Below are 19,321 nucleotides of genomic sequence, written 5' to 3'. Positions count from 1 at the left end.
CTGTTAGAAGTCAGGATAATGATCATCCTCAATTGAGGGAAGCTCCTAGAAGGTGCATGTGGGAGCTTCTGCGGGACTGGTGGCATTCTCTTACTTGAAATGGATTCTAGTTACACAAACGTGTTCAGTTTATAATAATTCTTTTGCACTGCACACTATACAGCATACACAATTTTCTAAGTAAATCATATGTCAATAAAAGGCTTTTTGAAATAAAAACCCTGTGCTTCTTACATACTCTGCTGGGTGTACAAAATGCCCACGTTGGGAAGAAGATTATGTAAATCTGTTTCCACTTGTTGTCCACGTGTCTCCAAACAAAAACGCTGTGTTCCACAAAGCTTGGAACCTTTCTGACTCCATACTTAGCCCATGTACTGTTACGATGGTTTCTACTTCTGAAATCCCCACAAGACCATGAGTTTCTGGAGAGTGGCAGGCCTATCCTAATCATCTTTGAATTTGCAAAGCCTAGTCCAGGGTCCTGATACACATAGGAGGGAGGGAGATGGATAGATGGTAGGTGGAGGGTGGATGGATGAATGAATGAATAAATGGATAGAGGATGGGTTCAAGGATGGATGAATAGATAGGTGGGTAGATAAATGGGTGGGCAATGGATGGATGAGTAGAAAACAGATGGATAAATAGAGGATGGACTGATGGATGAATAATGCATGGATAGCGGATAGATGAATGATAGGTGGATGATGGATGGAAGGATAGGTGGATGGATAGAGCATGGATGGATGGAGGAATGGGTAGAGGATTGATGGACAATGGATAGATGGATGGATAGAGAATGAATGAATGATGGATGGAGGATGGATGGATGATGGATGGATGGGTGGATGGATGATGGATGGATGGGTGATAGATGGGTGGATGGATAATGAATGGATGATGGATGGATGGATGATGGATGATGGATGGATAGATGATGGATTGATGGATGGTGAAGGGATGGGTAGATGGATGAATGGATAATGGATGGATGGATAGATGATGGATGGATGGATGAATAATGGACGATGATTAATGCAAACGCTTGGCTTAGCTTAACTCAGGTACAAATCACCCAGAGTTCTGGCTTCAAATCAGTCACTATGTTCCAGGAACAAAGCCTAGAGATCCCAGACCTCTCTGGTTCTTCAGGCCAAACCAGACATTATAAGACCCTTCATGACAGCTATTCTCACACCATGGGGTCCCTGGCCCATGCTCAGCAGAAGAAGGACCAAACTGTTGACCACCCACCCATCTGTTCCCACTCACTAAGGCAGAAACGCTTCTTCCCAAAATGAATGAATGAAGCTGCTGTTGGCAGGACTTGCAAAGACACTTCCTTTTAACCAGAACAGCTATGAAAGAGACTCTGTAAACTATGAAAGGTTGTACTCAGAGTTTTAAAAGTACAAATTTAAACTAAAGATTATTGAAATGCCTGCACAACCCAGGTGAGCTGGCCAACTCAATCTTGGCCCACAGAAATTGGGGGCCAGATAATTCTCTATTGTGGGGAGCGGTCCTGGGAATCAGGGGAAGTTTAGTAGCATCCCTGGTCTCTAACCACTAGATGTCAGTGGCGGTCACCCCCGACAGAGTTGTGACCACGAAAGTCACCAGACACTGCTAAATGTCCCCTGGGAAGCAAACTCACCTCTGGCAGAGAACCACTAGCTTAAATGAACAAAGCCAACTAATGAGGACTGTGGGGACCCAAGGAGGCCATGATCCCATCTGAAGGAGACCAGCAGCTACTCCGTAACTGCCGCAGGGGACAGAAGTCCAGTGCTGCCAGAACTTCTGAATTTTCCAGACAACGAAACCCAGATTTTTAATGTGAAGTCTACCCATGTTTTGTTTTTTTTTGAGATGGAGTCTTGCTCTGTCACCTAAATTGGAGTGCACTGGTGTGATCTCAGCTAACTGCGATCTCCACGCTTCCTGGGTTCAAGGGAATTATCTGGTCACAGCCTCCAGAGTAGCTGGAATTACAGACATGTGGCACCACACCTGGCTAATTTTTGTCTTTTTAGTAGAGACAGGGTTTCACCGTGTTGGCCAGGCTGGTCTCAAACTCCTGACTTCAAATGATCCACCTGCCTTGGCCTCCCATAGTGCTGGGATTACAGGTCTGGGCCACTGTGCCCAGCCTACCCATGTTTAAACTTTAGGAACCAATTTTTAAAAATTTTGAAGGCTATAATGGCCAGTGTCTCCTGCGGGCTCAGCAACCATTAGCTTGCACTTTTTGGTATGGTTAATGTAATTCCTGAAATGACAAAAGAATACCACCACCCCTCCCCCACCCCCCTCCACCCCCCTCACCCCGGCCATAAAAGACGAACCCTCGGGGAACAGTTAGCAGACAACAAAGAGGTAAATCAGTGACGAGACACAACAGCAAGGGCAGTGTCTTCAGGCAGCATCCTGGTGGACTGGTCAAAGTGTGCACTCCGGAGTTAGACAGCCCTGGGTTCAAATCCCAGCTTCACCTCTCATACATCTCATCTTTGAATTTTCAAAGGCTAGTTCAGGGTTCAGATACACATTGGGAGGGAGGGAGAGATGGATGGATGGCAGAGGGAGAGATGGATGGATGGCAGATGGAGGGTGGATGGATGGATGAACGAATGAATGAATAAATAGAGGATGGGTTCATGGATGAACGGAGGGGTGGGTAGGTGGATGGATAGGTGATGAATGGATGGGTGATAGATGGATGAGTAGAGGATGAATAGATGAATAGAGAATGGATTGGTAGATGAAACATGGAAGGGTAGAGGATAGATGGATAGAGGCACGAGATATGGATTAAGACAAGAGTCTCACTAAGTCCCATGAGCCTGTTTCCCAATCTGGAAAACAGAGATGGTAACAGTAGTACCTACTTCATGAACTCTGAGTCTTGTAAGATGCTGAGCAAGGGCCTGGCCCAGTAGGTGGTAAAGAGGAGACACCACCGATATTATGCTGAATGGCGGTCCTTCCAAAGTAAGTCCACCTGGAACTTGTAAATATGCACAATTTGGCAAAAAAAAAAAAAAAAAAAAAAGTCTTTGCAGATGGAATCAAGTAAAAGATCTCAAGATGAGATCATCTCGGATTAACCTGGTAGGCACATCCAATGTCACGTGTCCTTATGATGGCCAGAGGAGAAGACACACAGAGTGGAATGCCACATGAAGGAGGAGGCAGACACTGGAGTGAGGCAAGCCAAGGAAAACCCAGGAACAGCCAGAGCCACCAGAAACCAGGACAGAGGGAAGGAACAGATTCTCCCTCAGGGTCTCTAGAAGGAACAAACTCTGCCAACATCTTGTCTTTTTAAAAAAAAAAAAAAAAAAAATCATAATTTTTAAAATTTTTTGTAGAGGTGGGGTCTTGCTATGTTGCCCAGGCTGGTCTTGAACCCCTAGCCTCAAGCAATCCTCTCACCTCGGCCTCCCAAAGTACTGGTATTACAGGTGTCAGCCACCAAGCCCAGCTCCTACTGACACCTTGATTTCAGAACCCTGGCCTCCAGAACTGGGAGAGAATAAATTCCTATTGTTTTAAGACATCATGTTTGCGCTAATTTATTACAGTGGCCTTACACCTCTCTTCTTACTGAGGAATAGGAAACGGGGCTTTCCAACACCAGACATGTGTACCGCCAGGGGTACACAGGATGGACGATTTAAGGGATTTAATTTTTTATCTTAAAAATTAGGTGGTTTTGGCCAGGTGCGGTGGCTCACACCTGTAATCCTGGCACTTTGAAAGACCGAGGCGGGCAGATCACAAGGTCAGGAGATCGAGACCATCCTGGCCAACATGGTAAAACCCCGTCTCTACTAAAATACAAAAAATTAGACAGGCGTGGTGGCAGGCGCCACCTACTTAGCTACTCAGGAGGTTGAGACAGGGGAATTGCTTGAACCCGGGAGGTGGAGGTTGCAGTGAGCCGAGATCATGCCACTGTACTCCAGCCTGGTGTCAGAGCAAGACTCTGCCTCAAAAAAAAAAAAAAGTGTTTTTTCTAATATGTTAGAAACAGTATAACCAGGCCAGACTTGGTGGATTTGGGAAGCTAAGGCAGGGGGATTGCTTGAGGCTGGGAGTTCGAGACTGGCCTGGACAACATACCAAGACCCTGTCTCTACCAAAAATTAAAAAATTAGCCAAGCATGGTGGCTCATGAGGATCTCTTGAGCCCAGGAGTTCAAGGCTGCAGAACTCAATGTGGTGGGGGAAATTCTGGACTCCCCTGGTCACTTGGAGCCTCACGAATCTCCAGCCTGGATCGTGTCCCACCCCCTTCTCCTGAGGCCCCTTGCTGGGGTTTGGAAGTCGCTGTTGGTTTATCAGTGGGGTGGTGTTCATTTGGGATTGGGTCTATCCGGTGAGAGTTGGTCATTTGCACGCCATCATCTGAATGCTTGCCCTCTCTGCCTACCATCGGCTCCATTATTTGCTTAACCATTTTCTTTTAAATTTACTTCCTTCTCTGTCCTTACATTTATTTTAATAGGAAACTTTCTCTATCTTAAGTGAAAAATCATCTTCACTTGCCATAAATAGATGGCAATTGTAAATATAAACACAACGAAAACAGTATTACCACATTCTAGCTAGATGCTTGGGCCTGCTGAAGGTGCTGGGGCTGGGGTCTGCTCTCTGTGGTTAAAGGGGAGATTGGCAAGGGCCAGCGTACATTAAGGACACTGGGGGCTGGGTGTGGTGGCTCCCACCTGTAATCCTGGCACTTTGGGAGGCCAAGGCGGGTGGACTGTTTGAGCCCAGGACTTCAAGACTAGAGATTACTGGGTAACATGGTAAAGCCTCATCTCTACCCCATTCCCCCAAAAAAGAAAACAAACCCAGGCCAGGCTCGCTGGCTCACACTTGCAATCCCAGCACTTTGGGTCAAGATGGGTGGATCATCTGAGGTCAGGAGTTCGAGACCAGCCTGGCCAACATAGTGAAACGCCGTCTCTATTAAAATTTAAAAAAATTAGCCAGGCATGGTGGTGAGCACCTGTAATCCCAGGTACTCAGGAGGCTGAGGCAGGAGAATTGCTTAAACCCAGGAGATGGAGATTTCAGTCAGCCGAGATCATACCACTGCACTCTGGCCTGGGCTACAAGAGCGAGACTCTCTCTCAAGACAAAATAAAACAAAACCCAAAATCAAAAATTAGGCAGGCGTGGTAGCACAGGCTTGTAGTCTCAACGACTTGAGAGGCTGAGGTGGGAGGACTGCTTCAGCCTGCAAGGAAGAGGCTGCAGTGGGCTGAGACTGCACCACTGTACTCCAGCCTGGGTGACAGAACCCAGTGTGGTGGGGGAAATCCTGAAACCCATGATCCCCATGGCCTCCAAGATCTCAGCTCACCACAGCTTCGACCTCCTGGGTTCAAGAGATCTTCCTGCCTCAGTCTCCCAAGTAGCTGGGACTACAGGTATGCACCCCCAAGCCCAGTTAACTTTTTGTGTTATCTGTAAAGAAGGGGTCTTGCCATGTTGCCCAGGTTGCTCTCGAACTTGAGTTCAGGTGATCTGCCTGCCTTGGCCTCCCAAAGTGCTGGGATTACAGGCGGGAGCCGCCATGCCCAGCAAAACACAGTTGAAATGGTCTCATTGTTTTCTTTCGCAAGGACAGACAATAATTTAATAAGCCCTGTATCAATCAACATATTATAGTTTGTTCCATTTTTTTTTCTATTTTCTTTATTTTTTTGTAGAGACAGAGTCTCACCATGTTGCCCAGGCTAGTCTCAAACTCCTGGGTTGAAGCAGTCCTCCTCCCTCAGTGTCTCAAAATGCTGGAATTACAGGCATGAGCCACTGTGCCCAGCCTGTCCCAAGTTTTTATTATTTAAATAAAACTATACTGAACACTAGCACATTAAGGAAGAAAACAGGGTGTAGTCATTGCCAGGCACACAGCAAATACTTAACCATTGTTCCTTGTTTATTTAATGGGGAGATTAGAAGCAAAACTGATCCCTGTCCCAAATAAAATGAATCATTCTCAGAGAGCCGATGTCGTTCAGACAGAGACTATGAACGCTAGATTCTCATGTGGGACCTTAGCCAAGACTCCCACACCCCATCCATTTGTTAACTGACCCATAGAACCGCTTTTTTCTAGACCTCAAGTTATCTGCGGAGGAGCTGTCAGCATTTCAGCAACCTCAGTGCTATTCTGGGGCTCTAAAGGGGTGGGGCATGGGAAGGAAGGGAAACTTTCCACAATCCTGTCCTGGTATTTTCAAAAGAGATTAACCTTGAACACTGAGGCACATCTAACACAGAAGAAAAACTGTTTCTGGAAGCACAGTGTCCTGACCAAGAATTTTGTTTTGAGCGGTCCTGTTCTCAAGGCTCAGTGTGTTTCTTGGCCATTGGTTGGATGATTTTGATCAATATCAATCGCTCACCAGAGCAACCCTTCTAGGAAGAGCCTGAGTAAATCCACTGCCTCAATCACTGCCCCTCCCGCCAACCCTGCCCACATGTTCCTGATGAGGTCAACATCCCTACCTTCAGCTCCAAGAATCCATTCTTAGGGACCGTAATTAAATCACCCCGGGCTTTCCACAACGCTGACAGTGCTGCATAGCTCAGGAATGTACATTTCAACCTAAGCCAACCAATCAGAGCCAATGACACTCCAGGAGCTTAAGCAAGGAATCTACTCTGTTCTTTGGACAGAAACCCAGAGAATGTAAGAGCTGGAACCTAGGTTCCATGTTGCTGTCAACAAACTGCATCCTATACAGAGACAACGTGGTCAAGAGAGATGGAAGACAAGAAATTAGGTTCTAGAAAAATCTTCTGAGCACCTACATCTCACTGTACCTGAAGGCTGTATTCCTGAACTTTTTTTTTCTTTTTTTTTTGAGATAGAGTCTAGCTCCACGTCCGTAGCTAGAATGGAGTAGTGTGATCTTGGCTCATGGCAACCTCTGCCTGCTGGGTTCAAGTGATCCTCCCACCTCAGTCTCCCAAGTAGCTGGGTCTACAGGTGTGTGCCACCATCCCTGGCTAACTTCTGTATTTTTAGTAGAGACAGAGTTTCACCATATTGACCAGGTTGGTCTTGAACTCCTGACCTAACATGATCTGCCCACCCTGGCCTCCCAAAGTGCTGGGATTATAAGCATAAACCACCAAGCTCAGCCTCCCTGAACTTTTCAACATTGTGAGTTAATTACTTTCCCTTTGGTTTAAGCCAGCTTGGGTCACCTGCAATGAAAATGGTCTTAGTTTTACAGCACTTTTCTAAAACACAAACAAACCACTTAGAATAAAATTCATTTTCCTCCTGCTTTTTTTTTAAGGAAGGGGGGGAATTCAGAGAGCAGAAATCTGAATGACCAGAGGAGAATTCCTAACAGATTCCATTGGTACCCAGGAAGGCCACCCCCGCAAACTCAAGGTGTGAAGCTTACATAGCTGCTCTTCCTCATTGAAACCCATGATCCCCATGGCCTCCAAGGTTTCCTGGAACATCTCATCATCCTGGGCTGCAGGGATGGGCACGAAGCCATTGGAGAGGAAGGTGTAGTTGTTGAAGCCCTCCAAAAGCAAGTCACCTAGAAGGAGAGGAAGAGGGGCCAGGGTCAACAAGACACACTTCTAATTTCAACGTGACACGGAGCTCTGGTCAAGGGTCTGGGGCATCGTAATTCCTTTCCCTTTCTCGAGGCTTAGACTGTTTAAAACCCTCGTGCATCGTCATGTAGATGGCCTCACCAACCACTGCCAGCCTTGCACAGTGGTGCAGGTTGTGCACTGCTCCAGTGACTGGAAGCTGATATCCAGCCTTTGTTCTACTTGCTAAGCCACAATCCCTGGCATGAAGTTGCATCTACCTGGAGGAAGGGATGCCTTTACCTCAATTGTCCAGAGGCCCCTGCCTTCAGAGACTAAGCTGTCACAGCAGTTAGATCAACCTTTATTCACCTTTGTTTTTATTTTTTTGAGACGGAGTCTCCCTCTGTCATCCAGGCTGGAGTGCAGTGGTGCGATCTTGGCTCCCTGTACCCTCCACCTCCCAGGTTCAAGTGATTCTCCTGCCTCAGCCTCCCAAGTGGCTGGGATCACAGGTATGTACCACCATGCCTGGCTAGTTTTTGTATTTTCAGTAGATACAGGGTTTCGCCATGTTGGTCAGACTGGTCTCCAACTCCTGACCTCAGGTGATCCACCCACCTCGGCCTCCCAAAGTTCTGGGATTACAGAAGTGAACCACCACACCTATCCTTATTCATCTATTTATAAAATTTTTAGGCAGGAGAATCTCTTGAACCCGGGAGGCAGAGGTTGCAGCGAGCCAAGATTGTGCCACCGCACTCCAGCCTGGGCGACAGGGTGAGACTCCATTTCAAAAAAAAAAAAAAAAAAAAAAATTCAAACAGGAACATGAGTTTTAAAAACCAATCACCACCAAAGGTTTATAATAAAAAATACCATCCTCCTGTCACATCGTTCTGCAGCCCCTACCTTACTCCACAATACCTGCTTTTCCTCTCTTTCAGCTGCTTTTTTCTGGCAGTTAGCACTGCCTCTCTGTAGAATAGGCTTGCTATATATACTAGCCTATTATAACGTATATACCGTTATGTATTATATGTAATACGCCAGGGGTTCCCCAACCCCCAGGCCTTAGACCAGTCCCAGTCCATGTTAGGAACTGGGCCGCACAGCAGGAGGTGAGCGAGTCAAGCTTCAACTGAATTTACAGCCGCTCCCCATCGCTGCTTCACTGCCTGAGCTCCACTTCCCATCAGATCAGTGGCAGAATCAGATTCTCACAGGAGCCTGAACCCTATCTTGAACTGCCCATGCGAGGGATCTAGGTTGCACGGTCCTTATGAGAATCTAATGCTAATGATCTGTCACTGTCTCCCATCACCCCCAGATGGGACCGCTGGAAAACAAGCTCCCACGGATTCTACATTAATAAGGTGAGTAGAGAAATTATTTCACGATACATTACAATGTGTAATAATAATAAAGTGCACAGTAAATGTAATACGCTTGAATCATCCCCAAACCATCCCCCACCCTGCCTGCCCAATCTGTGGAAAAATTTTCTTCCAGGAAACCAGTCCTTAGTGCCAAAATTAGGTCGGGGACCGCTGTAATAGGCTATTTCTGGATACGTCAAGTTTAGATAGTATCTAGCGACTTCCTGCTGTGGTAGATGAAATGTAGCTTTCTTTTACCACTTTTCCTTTCCCCCAGATTTTTTTTTTTTTTTTTCTTTTTGAGATGGAGTTTTGCTCTTGTTCAGGGCTAGAGTGCAGTGATGCGATCTCAGCTCACTGCAACCTCTGCCTTCTGGGTTCAAGCAATTCTCCCGCCTCAGCCTCTCAAATAGCTGGGATCACAGGCACCCACCACCACCCCCAGCTCATTTTTTTAATTTTAGTAGAGGCGGGGTTTCACCATGTTGGTCAGGCTAGTCTCGAACTCCTGACCTCAGGTGATCCACCAGCCTTGGCCTCCCAAAGTGCTGGGATTACAGGCATGAGCCACGGCGTCCAGCCACCCCCACCTACTGTTAGTTGAATCAATACTGGTCCCCTGTTATTTTTGTAAATAAAGTTTTATTGAAACACAGCTGCTCCCATGTCCTTGTTTATTTCTCATGGCTGCTTTCTCACCAGGCAACAGAGTTGAGTAGCTACAACGGAAACCGTCTGGTCCTCAAAGTCTAAAGCATTTGCTACTGACCCTTTAATGAACACAGTTTGCCAACTCCTTGTTTATATTATGACATTAGATATTGTTTTCTGTAAAACTGCATCCTGTGATTACATTTCCTCTGTTTGTTATTCACCTTCAAATTTATAATTGCCTTTCTTTCTCCCGAACCATTTGCTTTTATTATACCCTCCAATACATCAAGGATCCTCTTCCAGATCAATCTTTAATTAGGGTGGATTTGGTTATATTTTTGGAGAGACATCAGCAAGATATTTTTCTTGTAAAACAAAGGTCTTTCATGGGTCAACTCACTTGGAAGCTGCTTGATAAACTCGAGGCTAAACTGACCCAAGACAGCACTTAACTCAATCTTTTGGATTAACTTAAATGTCTGATTTATCACGAGGATTGAGGTCATTGCCAAGACTTCTTCATTATCCTTAGTATGGATACATTTGGAAGTATTTGGTTCTCTCTAAAAGCCTGACATCTTTCCAGTTCTATCATCGAGAATACAAAGGCTCCCAGGAATTTAGTTGTGAGCCCTGTACTTGCCCATTTCTGGAAGACCAGAGGCACAAAGCACAAAATCGGAACCCAAGTTACCAGACAACCAAACTCTTTTCTTTGATACCAAATAAAGAGAAGAGGAATGTAAACATTTTCCCCTGGCCCATTCCACAGGGTCCTGCACTGAAATTGCTAATGTACCATGTTTGCTGGTATCCATTCAGCATTCCCCCTTTACCCCAAATCACTCCACCTCATGCCCTATGCTCCAGAAAGCCAGCCATTAAGGAAATTTATGTTTATTTTTAGAGATTGAGTCTCACTCTGTTACCCAGGCTGGAGTGCAGCGATACAATCTCAGCTCACTGCAACCTTGACCTCCTAGGTTCAAGTGATTCCCCTGTCTCAGCCTCCCAAGTAGCTGGGATTACAGGCGTGCACCACCACACCTGGCTAATTTTTGAATTTTTGATAGAGACAGGGTTTCACTATCTTGACGAGGCTGGTCTCCAACTCCTGACCTCACGTAACCCACCCTCCTCGGTCTCCCGAAGTGCTGGGATTACAAGGATGAGCCACCTTGTAATGAGCCACCTATAATGGATAATGCCACCCCCTAGTAGGTGAGCTTTGCCGTACACTCCAACACAGTGAAGTTCTGAGCTCACACAGATCCTTTTGGTAACTGTCTTAACCCAAATAACTAACCTTGGCCACAAAAGAGATGGGAAGCAAAGTCTGTCTTGTTCTCACAAAATTTTAGACTTAAAATTTATTACTAACACGTATGTAGACTCCACTATGTACAGATCGTCACTGATCCATTTCTTTTTTAAGCTATGTGGTTTGTATATATTTTTAAGAGTTAGTAAATAACTGCATGTCCAAAACTTATAACTTCCTACTGAAGGTTGGTATACAGTGTGTTGTATTTACATAACAAAATATTTTCCCTACAACAGAGGTCAGCAAACTTCTGCACACTTGTAAAGTTTTTGTAAATAAAGTTTTATTGTAACACAGTGATGCATCTGAGCTCACTGATTTATGTGTTGCCTGTGCTCATTGGTTTGTATGTTGCCTGCACTCATTGGTTCATGTGTTGCCTGCATTCATTGGTTTATGTGTTGCCTGTGCAAACTGGTTTATGTATTGCCTGTGCTCATTGGTTTATGTGTTGCCTGTGCAAACTGGTTTATGTATTGCCTGTGCTCATTGGTTTATGGGTTGCCTGTGCTCATTGGTTTGTGTGTTGCCTGTGTTCATTGGTTTATGTGTTGCCTGCACTCATTGGTTTATGTGTTGCCTGCATTTTTGGTTTATGTGTTGCCTGTGCAAACTGGTTTATGTATTGCCTGTGCTCATTGGTTTATGTGCTGCCTATGGCTGCTTTTGCATTACAATGGCAGAGTTGAATAGCTGTGACAGAAGCCATGTGGCCTGGAAAGCCTAGAAAGTCTACTATCTGGCCTTCTACAGAAAAAGTACTCCTGTTCTACAAAGTCACCAGCAAAACATGTATAATGAAAAGTGCTTAGTCCCACTGCCCCTGCAAATTCCTTATAAAACCAGAATGCATCTTATATGCTTACAAGTTTTATAAATTGGCAAGTTAGGCAAATGTCTTTCTCCCTTTCCTTGAAGGCATAGATTGTGTCTAGTTGGACTTGATGTTCTCTGGTCTAATTAGATATGAATCATTAATAATCTAATGTCACATGGTGCTCAGTAAATGAGAATGACGGAACAAAAGCCACATTCACTCACTGGGAGGAGATGAAGAACTGCTCATCTGTCACTCACAGACATAGGACTTTCTGGCAGGATCTGAGACTCTGTTTTAATAGCCAGTCTGTGAACCCTGGATCCTGATGAAAGGGAGACTCAAACCATGCAATCACACATCATTGCTAGCCACTTACTTTTCATCTTCTCCTTGGCTCCGGCAATCATGTAGTAAAAGATGTGAAATGTCCTCTCGTCTCTGGCTTGGCGAATGGCCCGTGATTTTTCCAGCAGATCTGGTCAGAGGGAGTTAGGGATTCTGGGGATACTGCGGGTGTTCCCCTTACAGAATTCTGGCCTTGCACCTCCATCCCTGTCATACCCAATTCACACGGGTTGACTTTCCAGTTCTGACCCAGGGATCGGCAATGTCTAACTTGGACCATAGTCCTGTGGACAAATGGAACCACTGGGTGCTGCCAGCAGACCTCGGATGAAGAAGGGAGGGGAACAGAGTGAAAAGAAAAAGGATAAAAAGACCCCAGGAGGATGGTAGTGGTAACAAGATGTTATCCCAACAGCCATCACCAGCTCCTCTTCTTTAAAACAGAACATAAATTATGGTACCCTCTATAATTTATGATTCATTCCTTTGTAAAATGATAAATTGTCTCACTTAAGACTCACAAAGTATCCTCAGAAATAAGTGCAACTATTAGTACTTTCAATGAGGGGAAACTGAGGCTCAGAAAGGTGAAGTTCTTTCTCAAGATCATACAGCTAGAAAGTGGTAAAGCTGTCTTCCATGCCCTCTGTTCCAAGACTGGGGTCTGATGGGACCGAGGGGAAGAGACTGTAAACACATCACAGTGATTAATTTCAGGAGAGCTGCTGCACTATGGGGGTGGCAGGAGGGAGAGTGGAGGGGAAGGCAGGTGAGGGTGGCATGGAGATCACAGGGTCCAGGGTGATGGGAGAGGGCAGCTGGGGGGCTGGGCTAGTGTACTGGGTGGAATTCCTCAGCACTAAGCGCGATGGTGCAGAATGATGAGGCTAGATCAGCAGTCCTTGTCTTCTTCAAGTCCTAAAACCATCTAGCAGTGCCTGGGCTGCCACAGCCCATGTCCAATCCGGAAAACAGTGATTCTCAGGCTTTCTCATGGTCCATCAGAATTCCTAGAGGGCTTATTCAAACCCAGCTTGCTGGGCTCCATCCCCTGACATTTGATTCAGCAGATATGGGGCAGGGCCTGAGGTGTGCGTTTTATACATATATATGAATATATGTATATATATGAGACAGAGCCTCGCTCTGTCACCCAGGCTGGAGTGCAGTGGCGCAATCTTGGCTCACTGCAACCTCTGCCTCCCAAGTTCAAGTGATTCTCCTGCCTCAGCCTCCTGAGTACCTGGGACTAAAGGTAAACACCACCATGCCTGGCTAATTTTTGTATTTTTAGTGGAGACAGAGTTTCACTGTGTTGGCCAAGTTGATCTCAAACTCCTGACCTAAAGTGGTCTGCCCACCTTGGCCTCCCAAAATGCTGGGATTACAGGTGTGTGCCACTATGTCAGGCTAATTTTTGTATTTTTAGTAGAGACAGGGTTTTGCCATGTTGGCCAGGCTGGTCTCGAACTCCTGACCTCAAGTGATCTGCCCACCTTGGCTTCCCAAAGTGCTGGGATTACAGGCGTGAGCTATCATGCCTGGCTGAGATGTGTATTTCTTTCTTTTTTTTTTTTTTTTTCTTTTGAGACGGAGTTTCACTCATGTTACCCAGGCTGGAGTGCAATGGCGCGATCTCGGCTCACCGCAACCTCCGCCTCCTGGGTTCAGGCAATTCTCCTGCCTCAGCCTCCTGAGTAGCTGGGATTACAGGCATGCGCCACCATGCCCAGCTAATTTTTTGTATTTTTAGTAGAGACGGAGTTTCACCATGTTGACCAGGATGGTCTCGATCTCTTGACCTCGTGATCCACCCGCCTCGGCCTCCCAAAGTGCTGGGATTACAGGCTTGAGCCACCGTGCCCGGCCTGAGATGTGTATTTCTAAAGAGCTCCCAAGTGATGCTGATGCTGCTGGTTTGAGAAACATACTTTGAGAACCACTGATCTAAAAGGAAGGCTGAGGCTGTGCCTGGGGCTTGCTGTAAACACAGGAATGAACTGCTGAGAGGTGTGTGCAGGGCTGCAGGCCTAGAGCGCCCTGGCTCTGGACTTGACCTCAGTCTCGCAGCCCTCACAGTTGCAGGACAGCAATCCTGGCAGGTTTGGGCAGATCAAAGCAGAGAAGTAGAAAAGGTTAGGTTAACAGTAACACAATAGCCACCACCTATGTGATGCTCACTTTGGGCCCAGCATGTGCCAAGGGCTGTGCATATTACTAGGCATGTCATTTCATTTAACCACTGCACCAGCTCCACAAAGTAGGTGTGATCACCCTCATTTCACTGAGGCAAAACTGAGGCCCAGAGAGCTTCCGTGATTTTCCGAAAGCCCCACAGCTCAGACGAGTGCAGTGGAGAGGGGGCCAGTCCACAACCCGTCTTAGCCAGGGCACATAAAATGGAAGAATAGGACCACTGGGCACTGCCAGCAGACCTTGGGTGCAGAAAGAAGCTAAACCACCCCCCAATATTGGGTCCTATTAATCGCCAAGCATGTGTTCCAAAGGAAGCTGTGAACTTGTGACACCCTTGAGGCCTAGGGCCGCCTGCAAAGCTTCTCAGGCTCATCAGTCACTGAACCCTACATTGCCCCCCGCCACGTCCAGAAATTTCTAACTTGGTTCCACTTCATCAGCTAGATTTACGAAAGAGACACTCTACTTGCTCCCTGTGACACCAGCATTCCTCTGGGTAGATTCTGTTTTCATCAGTTTCCTACTTAAGAATGGAGCTGATCTCAGACCAACGCTCTAAGAGGACAACAGGTCCAGAATTTGGCCTGGGACAATGAATGTGTTCACAGATCCATTTCACTTGGCTCTTGCAATGACTGCAGTCCATCGTGGCTAACCCCATTTTGAAAAATTATTTGTTAGAGACAGGGTCTTACTCTGTCACCCAGGCTGGAGTACAGTGGTGCAACCACAGTCGACTAAGAATGAAGTGAAGTTCATACAATAGACAGCACGCAGCCAGCCCTTCTCTGTGCCTTGCATGATGCCTAGAGGTTTATGAGTTCATTCACTCTATTCTCACGTTTCTATGTGGTGTGTACGATTCACTAGCATCCCCATTTTGCTGATGACGCATAGAGAGGTGGAGTAACTAGCCCAAGGTCACTCAGCTAAGGGACAGGTCATCTGAGCATCAAATGCAGGCTAGGCTGCTTGTTTGGGGTTCAAAGCAGGGGTCTGGTCCACACGTGTTTAACCACTGTGCCACTGTTAAGGGGAAGATTTGTTCTGGAAGAAAACTAAGATGCTGGAAAAACAGAGCTGGCTCTTGGACTCTCCCAGCCTCTGGGCAGGAGGTTGGTAGGGGGCAGGGGTGCCCGTGTGGCCCAGGCTCAGGGAAAGGATACAGGTCTCAATGTTGGCTCCCACGATGTAACCCGTGACATCGAAGTTGATGCGGATGAATTTGCCCTGCCAACAGGAAAACACAGTTCAGGCTTTGCTGACCAGCTTCAGCCTTTAACCCCATGCTGTGGGCAAGCAGGGAGGGAGCTGTTACAGAGGATGGGGGCGGGGAGATTCTTGCAAACCCTCAGAGCCCCACAGGTAGACTCGTCAGGTGGAACCAGCACTGCTGAGCTGAACCACCCCAGCCTGACAGCAACAGAACGTGTGAAACGTGTTCACAGATCAATTTCATTTGGCTCTTGCAATGACTGTAATCCGCCATGGCTACCCTCATTTTTAAAGATTTATTTATCTATTAGGGACAGCGTCCTTCTCTGTCACCCAGGCTGGCATGTGGTCGTATAATCACAGCTCACTGTAACCTTGAACTCCTGGGCTCAAGCAATCTCCTTTTCCCCATGACCTCAGCATCCCAAGCAGCTGGGACTACAGGCATGCACCACCATGTCCAGCTAATTTTTAAATTTTTTTTTGTAGAGATGGGATCTCACTGTGTTGCCCAGATGGGCCTCAGACTCCTGCACTCAAGCAATCCTCCCACCTCGGCCTCCCAAAATGCTAGGATTACAGGAGTCTGCAGCCCACTATCCCCATTTTAAAGCTGGGAAAACTAAGGCTAAGAGAGATCAGGTGACTTGTCCTATGTGACATTGCTCCTGAGAGGTAGAGCCTTAAGCTGAAGGAAGGTTTTCCATATTCAAGGGCTGGAGGCTCCCTCTCGCTGCCCCATCCTGCTCCGAAACATGCTTCACTCACATCATCCCACTAAGGATTAAACCTTCTCTGCGGGACAGGTGAGTATGCATTGCCCACAGTACCCAAGCAGGCCCTGTGTAAGATGTCCTTTAGGCAGGATTGGGTCATGCCCCTCGCACTGGAGCTCAAGTATCTCCATTTGGAGAAGACGGTCCAATCTACCTGCCTCAGCTAAGCCATGAACACAGTCCTTCATCTGTTGGCATCAACCCCTTTCCTGCTTCCTCAATAGGTGACAAAGGATTGCATCCGTTTCCCCAACCACGACATAACGTGGTGGGAAGCAAAGACCTGTGTGGACACCATCCCCTAGGCTTGCTCAGTCCTTGACAAAACCTTCAAACTCTCCCATCGGGACACGGGCAGTAGAGTGATTTGGGATGGCCATATCCCAAATGGAGCCACAGAGAGCCGGCTGGTCACAGGCAAGGCCCAGGCACCTTCCTTCACTCTCCTTCCCAAGAAGACAGGGACGCCAGTAAGTGGAGGATGTTTTTAGGGGTGTGTCTTGCACTTATTCTCATTTATGATGGCTAGAGACTTTGTACTGAATTGTAACATGCAAACACAGTGCTTCTCAGTGGAGGTGGTACATCTGCTGTGGGGATTTCGGGAATCGGTGGAAGTGATGATTTGGTTTGTCACATGGTGATGGGGGGCACTGTTAGCAAATGGGGGGGGCCAAGGATATTTTGGGAGTCTGCAATGACCAGGATAGGCTCTGCTGCCAATCTCTGTCTATATCCTATGACTCTTCCAGTGTCCCAGCTGCCACTCTTGGAGGGAAAAACCAGTTTGTAATTAGCTAGGCTTAGAACCTCATCTTTATGCCTTTAGATTTTGTGCGTGTTTTTTTTTTTTTTTTTTTTTTTTTTTTTTTTTTTTGAGATGGAGTCTGCCTCTGTTGTCCAGGCTGGAGTGCAGTGGTGTGATCTTGGCTCACTGTAATCTCTGCTCCCCGGGTTCAAGCGATTCTCTCACCTCAGCCTCCTAAGCAGCTGGGAATATAGGCATGCACCACCACGCCTGGCTAATTTTGTATTTTTAGTCAGGACAGAGTTTCACCATGTTGGCCAGGCTGGTCTCAAACTCCTGACCTCAGGAGATCTTCCCGCCTCAGCCTCTCAAAGTGCTGGGTTTACAGGTGTGAACCACTGTGGCTGGCCTAGATTTTTATGCTTTTAAATAAAAGCATGAAAAAGTATTTAAAATGTTGTTCTAATATAAGAATATCCCATCTGTGTGACTCCAGAGAAGACTGTTCTTTGGTTCAGAGCTTCACTGAGAGTCAGTTGCCATTATGGAAAATCCCATCCCAACATCTTCAGTCCCCGAATCTGACCCTGTTCCTTGTATTTGTAGCTGTCGCAGTGGACAGACCTAAGTGTCTGACTCTTACTGTGCCTTCTGGTGGTGTGGTCCGGCCTAAGCACTGAAATGCTGAAATGCACTTAATTTATTTTTTTCTTGTAGAGATGGGGTTTCTCCCTGTTGCCCAGCCTGGCCTCAAACTCTTGAGCTCAAGCGATCTGCCCGCCTCAGCCTCCCAAAGTACTGGGATTATAGGTGCGAGACACCTCGCCTGGCCTGAAACGCACGTTTTTCTTATGAACTGTCTTTTGCTGTTTCTTCTTGATATTACAGTTAGGGTATTATGCTGATGTGTATTCATCTAATACGTGTAGGAGATGATATTATCTATGATACTAACTGAAGGCAAGGAAAGGAGACATTATGTAATTGCTACTAAAATGGGCCTTGGGGATCACAGGGTCAGGGACCACTATGTGAATATGCTCAGCAGAGCAGAGCTTTCTGCAGTCTTTTATGGGGCCGCATCCTAGTGGGCAACAGTTCAGAGATCCCCTACTCCTGGAAGGCAGAGACCATTTTCCCTTAATCTTTTCTCACTAAAATATCTTTCTGGCCCTCCTATGGAAGTGACCACTTCTTTTGTACAATAAAACCATTTTTGTCTACCTAACAATCACTCTCTTTTAGAGTTCTCTTGCCCTTGTTGGGCTCAGGCAAAAACCTTTGCCTTGAAGTGTGCATGGGAAGATGGTACCCCCTGCCTCACTGACTGTCTGTTCTTCAATTGGAAGAAGCAGCTTTATGAAGGCTGGAACCACATCTGAACTATTCATCACAATTCTATGAGCCTAGCTCAGTGCCTGGTATACAGTAGGCACTTATAATAACAGCAAATTAAAAAAAAAAAAAAAAAGGCCAAGGGAACAGTGGTACATATAGAAGTGCCTACCACGGAGGTTGCAGTGAGCCGAGATCGTGCCACTGCACTCCAGCCTGGCGATGGAGCAAGACTCCATCTCAAATAAAAAAAAAAAAAAAAAGTGCCTACCAGAATAATTGTACAGAATAGGTACTTACTAAATATTTGTTGGAGGAGGTGTGTGCCTGGTACATAGTTGACACTCAATTCATGTTTTGCTACATAAAATGGTATTGGATGTAAGTGTCTAGCACATACCAGGTGCTCAATAAATAATATTTAAATTTTTATTTATTTTAGTAATAAAGATGGGGTCTCACTGTGTCACCCAGGCTGGTCTTAAATCCCTGGGCCCAAGTGATCCTCCCACCTCAGCCTCCTAAAGTGCTGGGATTACAGGTATGAGCCACTGCACCCGGCTGATCAATAAATATTTGTTGAATGAATAGTGAATGAATGAACAAGAGAGTGAGAGGCAAGAGCCCTTGCAAGATTGTAAGGTACAGCCCCTCTCTCCAGGATCAGACGCCCCTCCTACCTCCTCACACACACACTCTGCAGCCCTAGGGAGTAGATGACACCAAGCCTTTTCGGGAAAACCTGCGTGGCTTTGCTACTTACGAATCGTGAGGAGTTGTCGTTCTTGACTGTTTTGGCGTTGCCGAAAGCCTCCAGAATCGGGTTTGCTTGTAGAAGCTGCTTTTCCAGCTCTCCCTAAAATTCATTCACATCTAGTTATTGGAGAAAGCAACCTAGGTCCTGACAGTTCTGTCTTGGATGGATGTTGCCACAAAACTCTGCCC

The 19,321-nt window shown here is 46.4% G+C and overlaps 1 protein-coding gene across 4 annotated transcripts in view; it reads right to left on the bottom strand.

Moving 5' to 3' along the window:
- The window catches only part of MYH11 (myosin heavy chain 11), a 154,066-nt gene that overhangs the window by 61,913 nt on the left and 72,832 nt on the right, over nt 1-19,321 (bottom strand). For all 4 annotated transcript variants that reach the window (XM_032269627.1, XM_032269630.1, XM_032269628.1 and 1 more), the window contains 4 exons: nt 19,140-19,232; nt 15,469-15,532; nt 12,138-12,236; nt 7,443-7,586 (listed from right to left, as the gene is read on the bottom strand). In XM_032269627.1, coding sequence (XP_032125518.1) covers nt 7,443-7,586; nt 12,138-12,236; nt 15,469-15,532; nt 19,140-19,232 — 400 coding nt within the window. The remainder of the gene's footprint in view (nt 1-7,442; nt 7,587-12,137; nt 12,237-15,468; nt 15,533-19,139; nt 19,233-19,321) is intronic.

Source organism: Sapajus apella, unplaced genomic scaffold (genome assembly GCF_009761245.1).
Source record: "Sapajus apella isolate SASKATOON/1434 unplaced genomic scaffold, GSC_monkey_1.0 scaffold196, whole genome shotgun sequence".
Lineage (NCBI taxonomy): Eukaryota > Metazoa > Chordata > Mammalia > Primates > Cebidae > Sapajus > Sapajus apella.
Note: the sequence above shows the minus strand (reverse complement) of the source record. Positions and strands in the feature narration are given on the sequence as shown.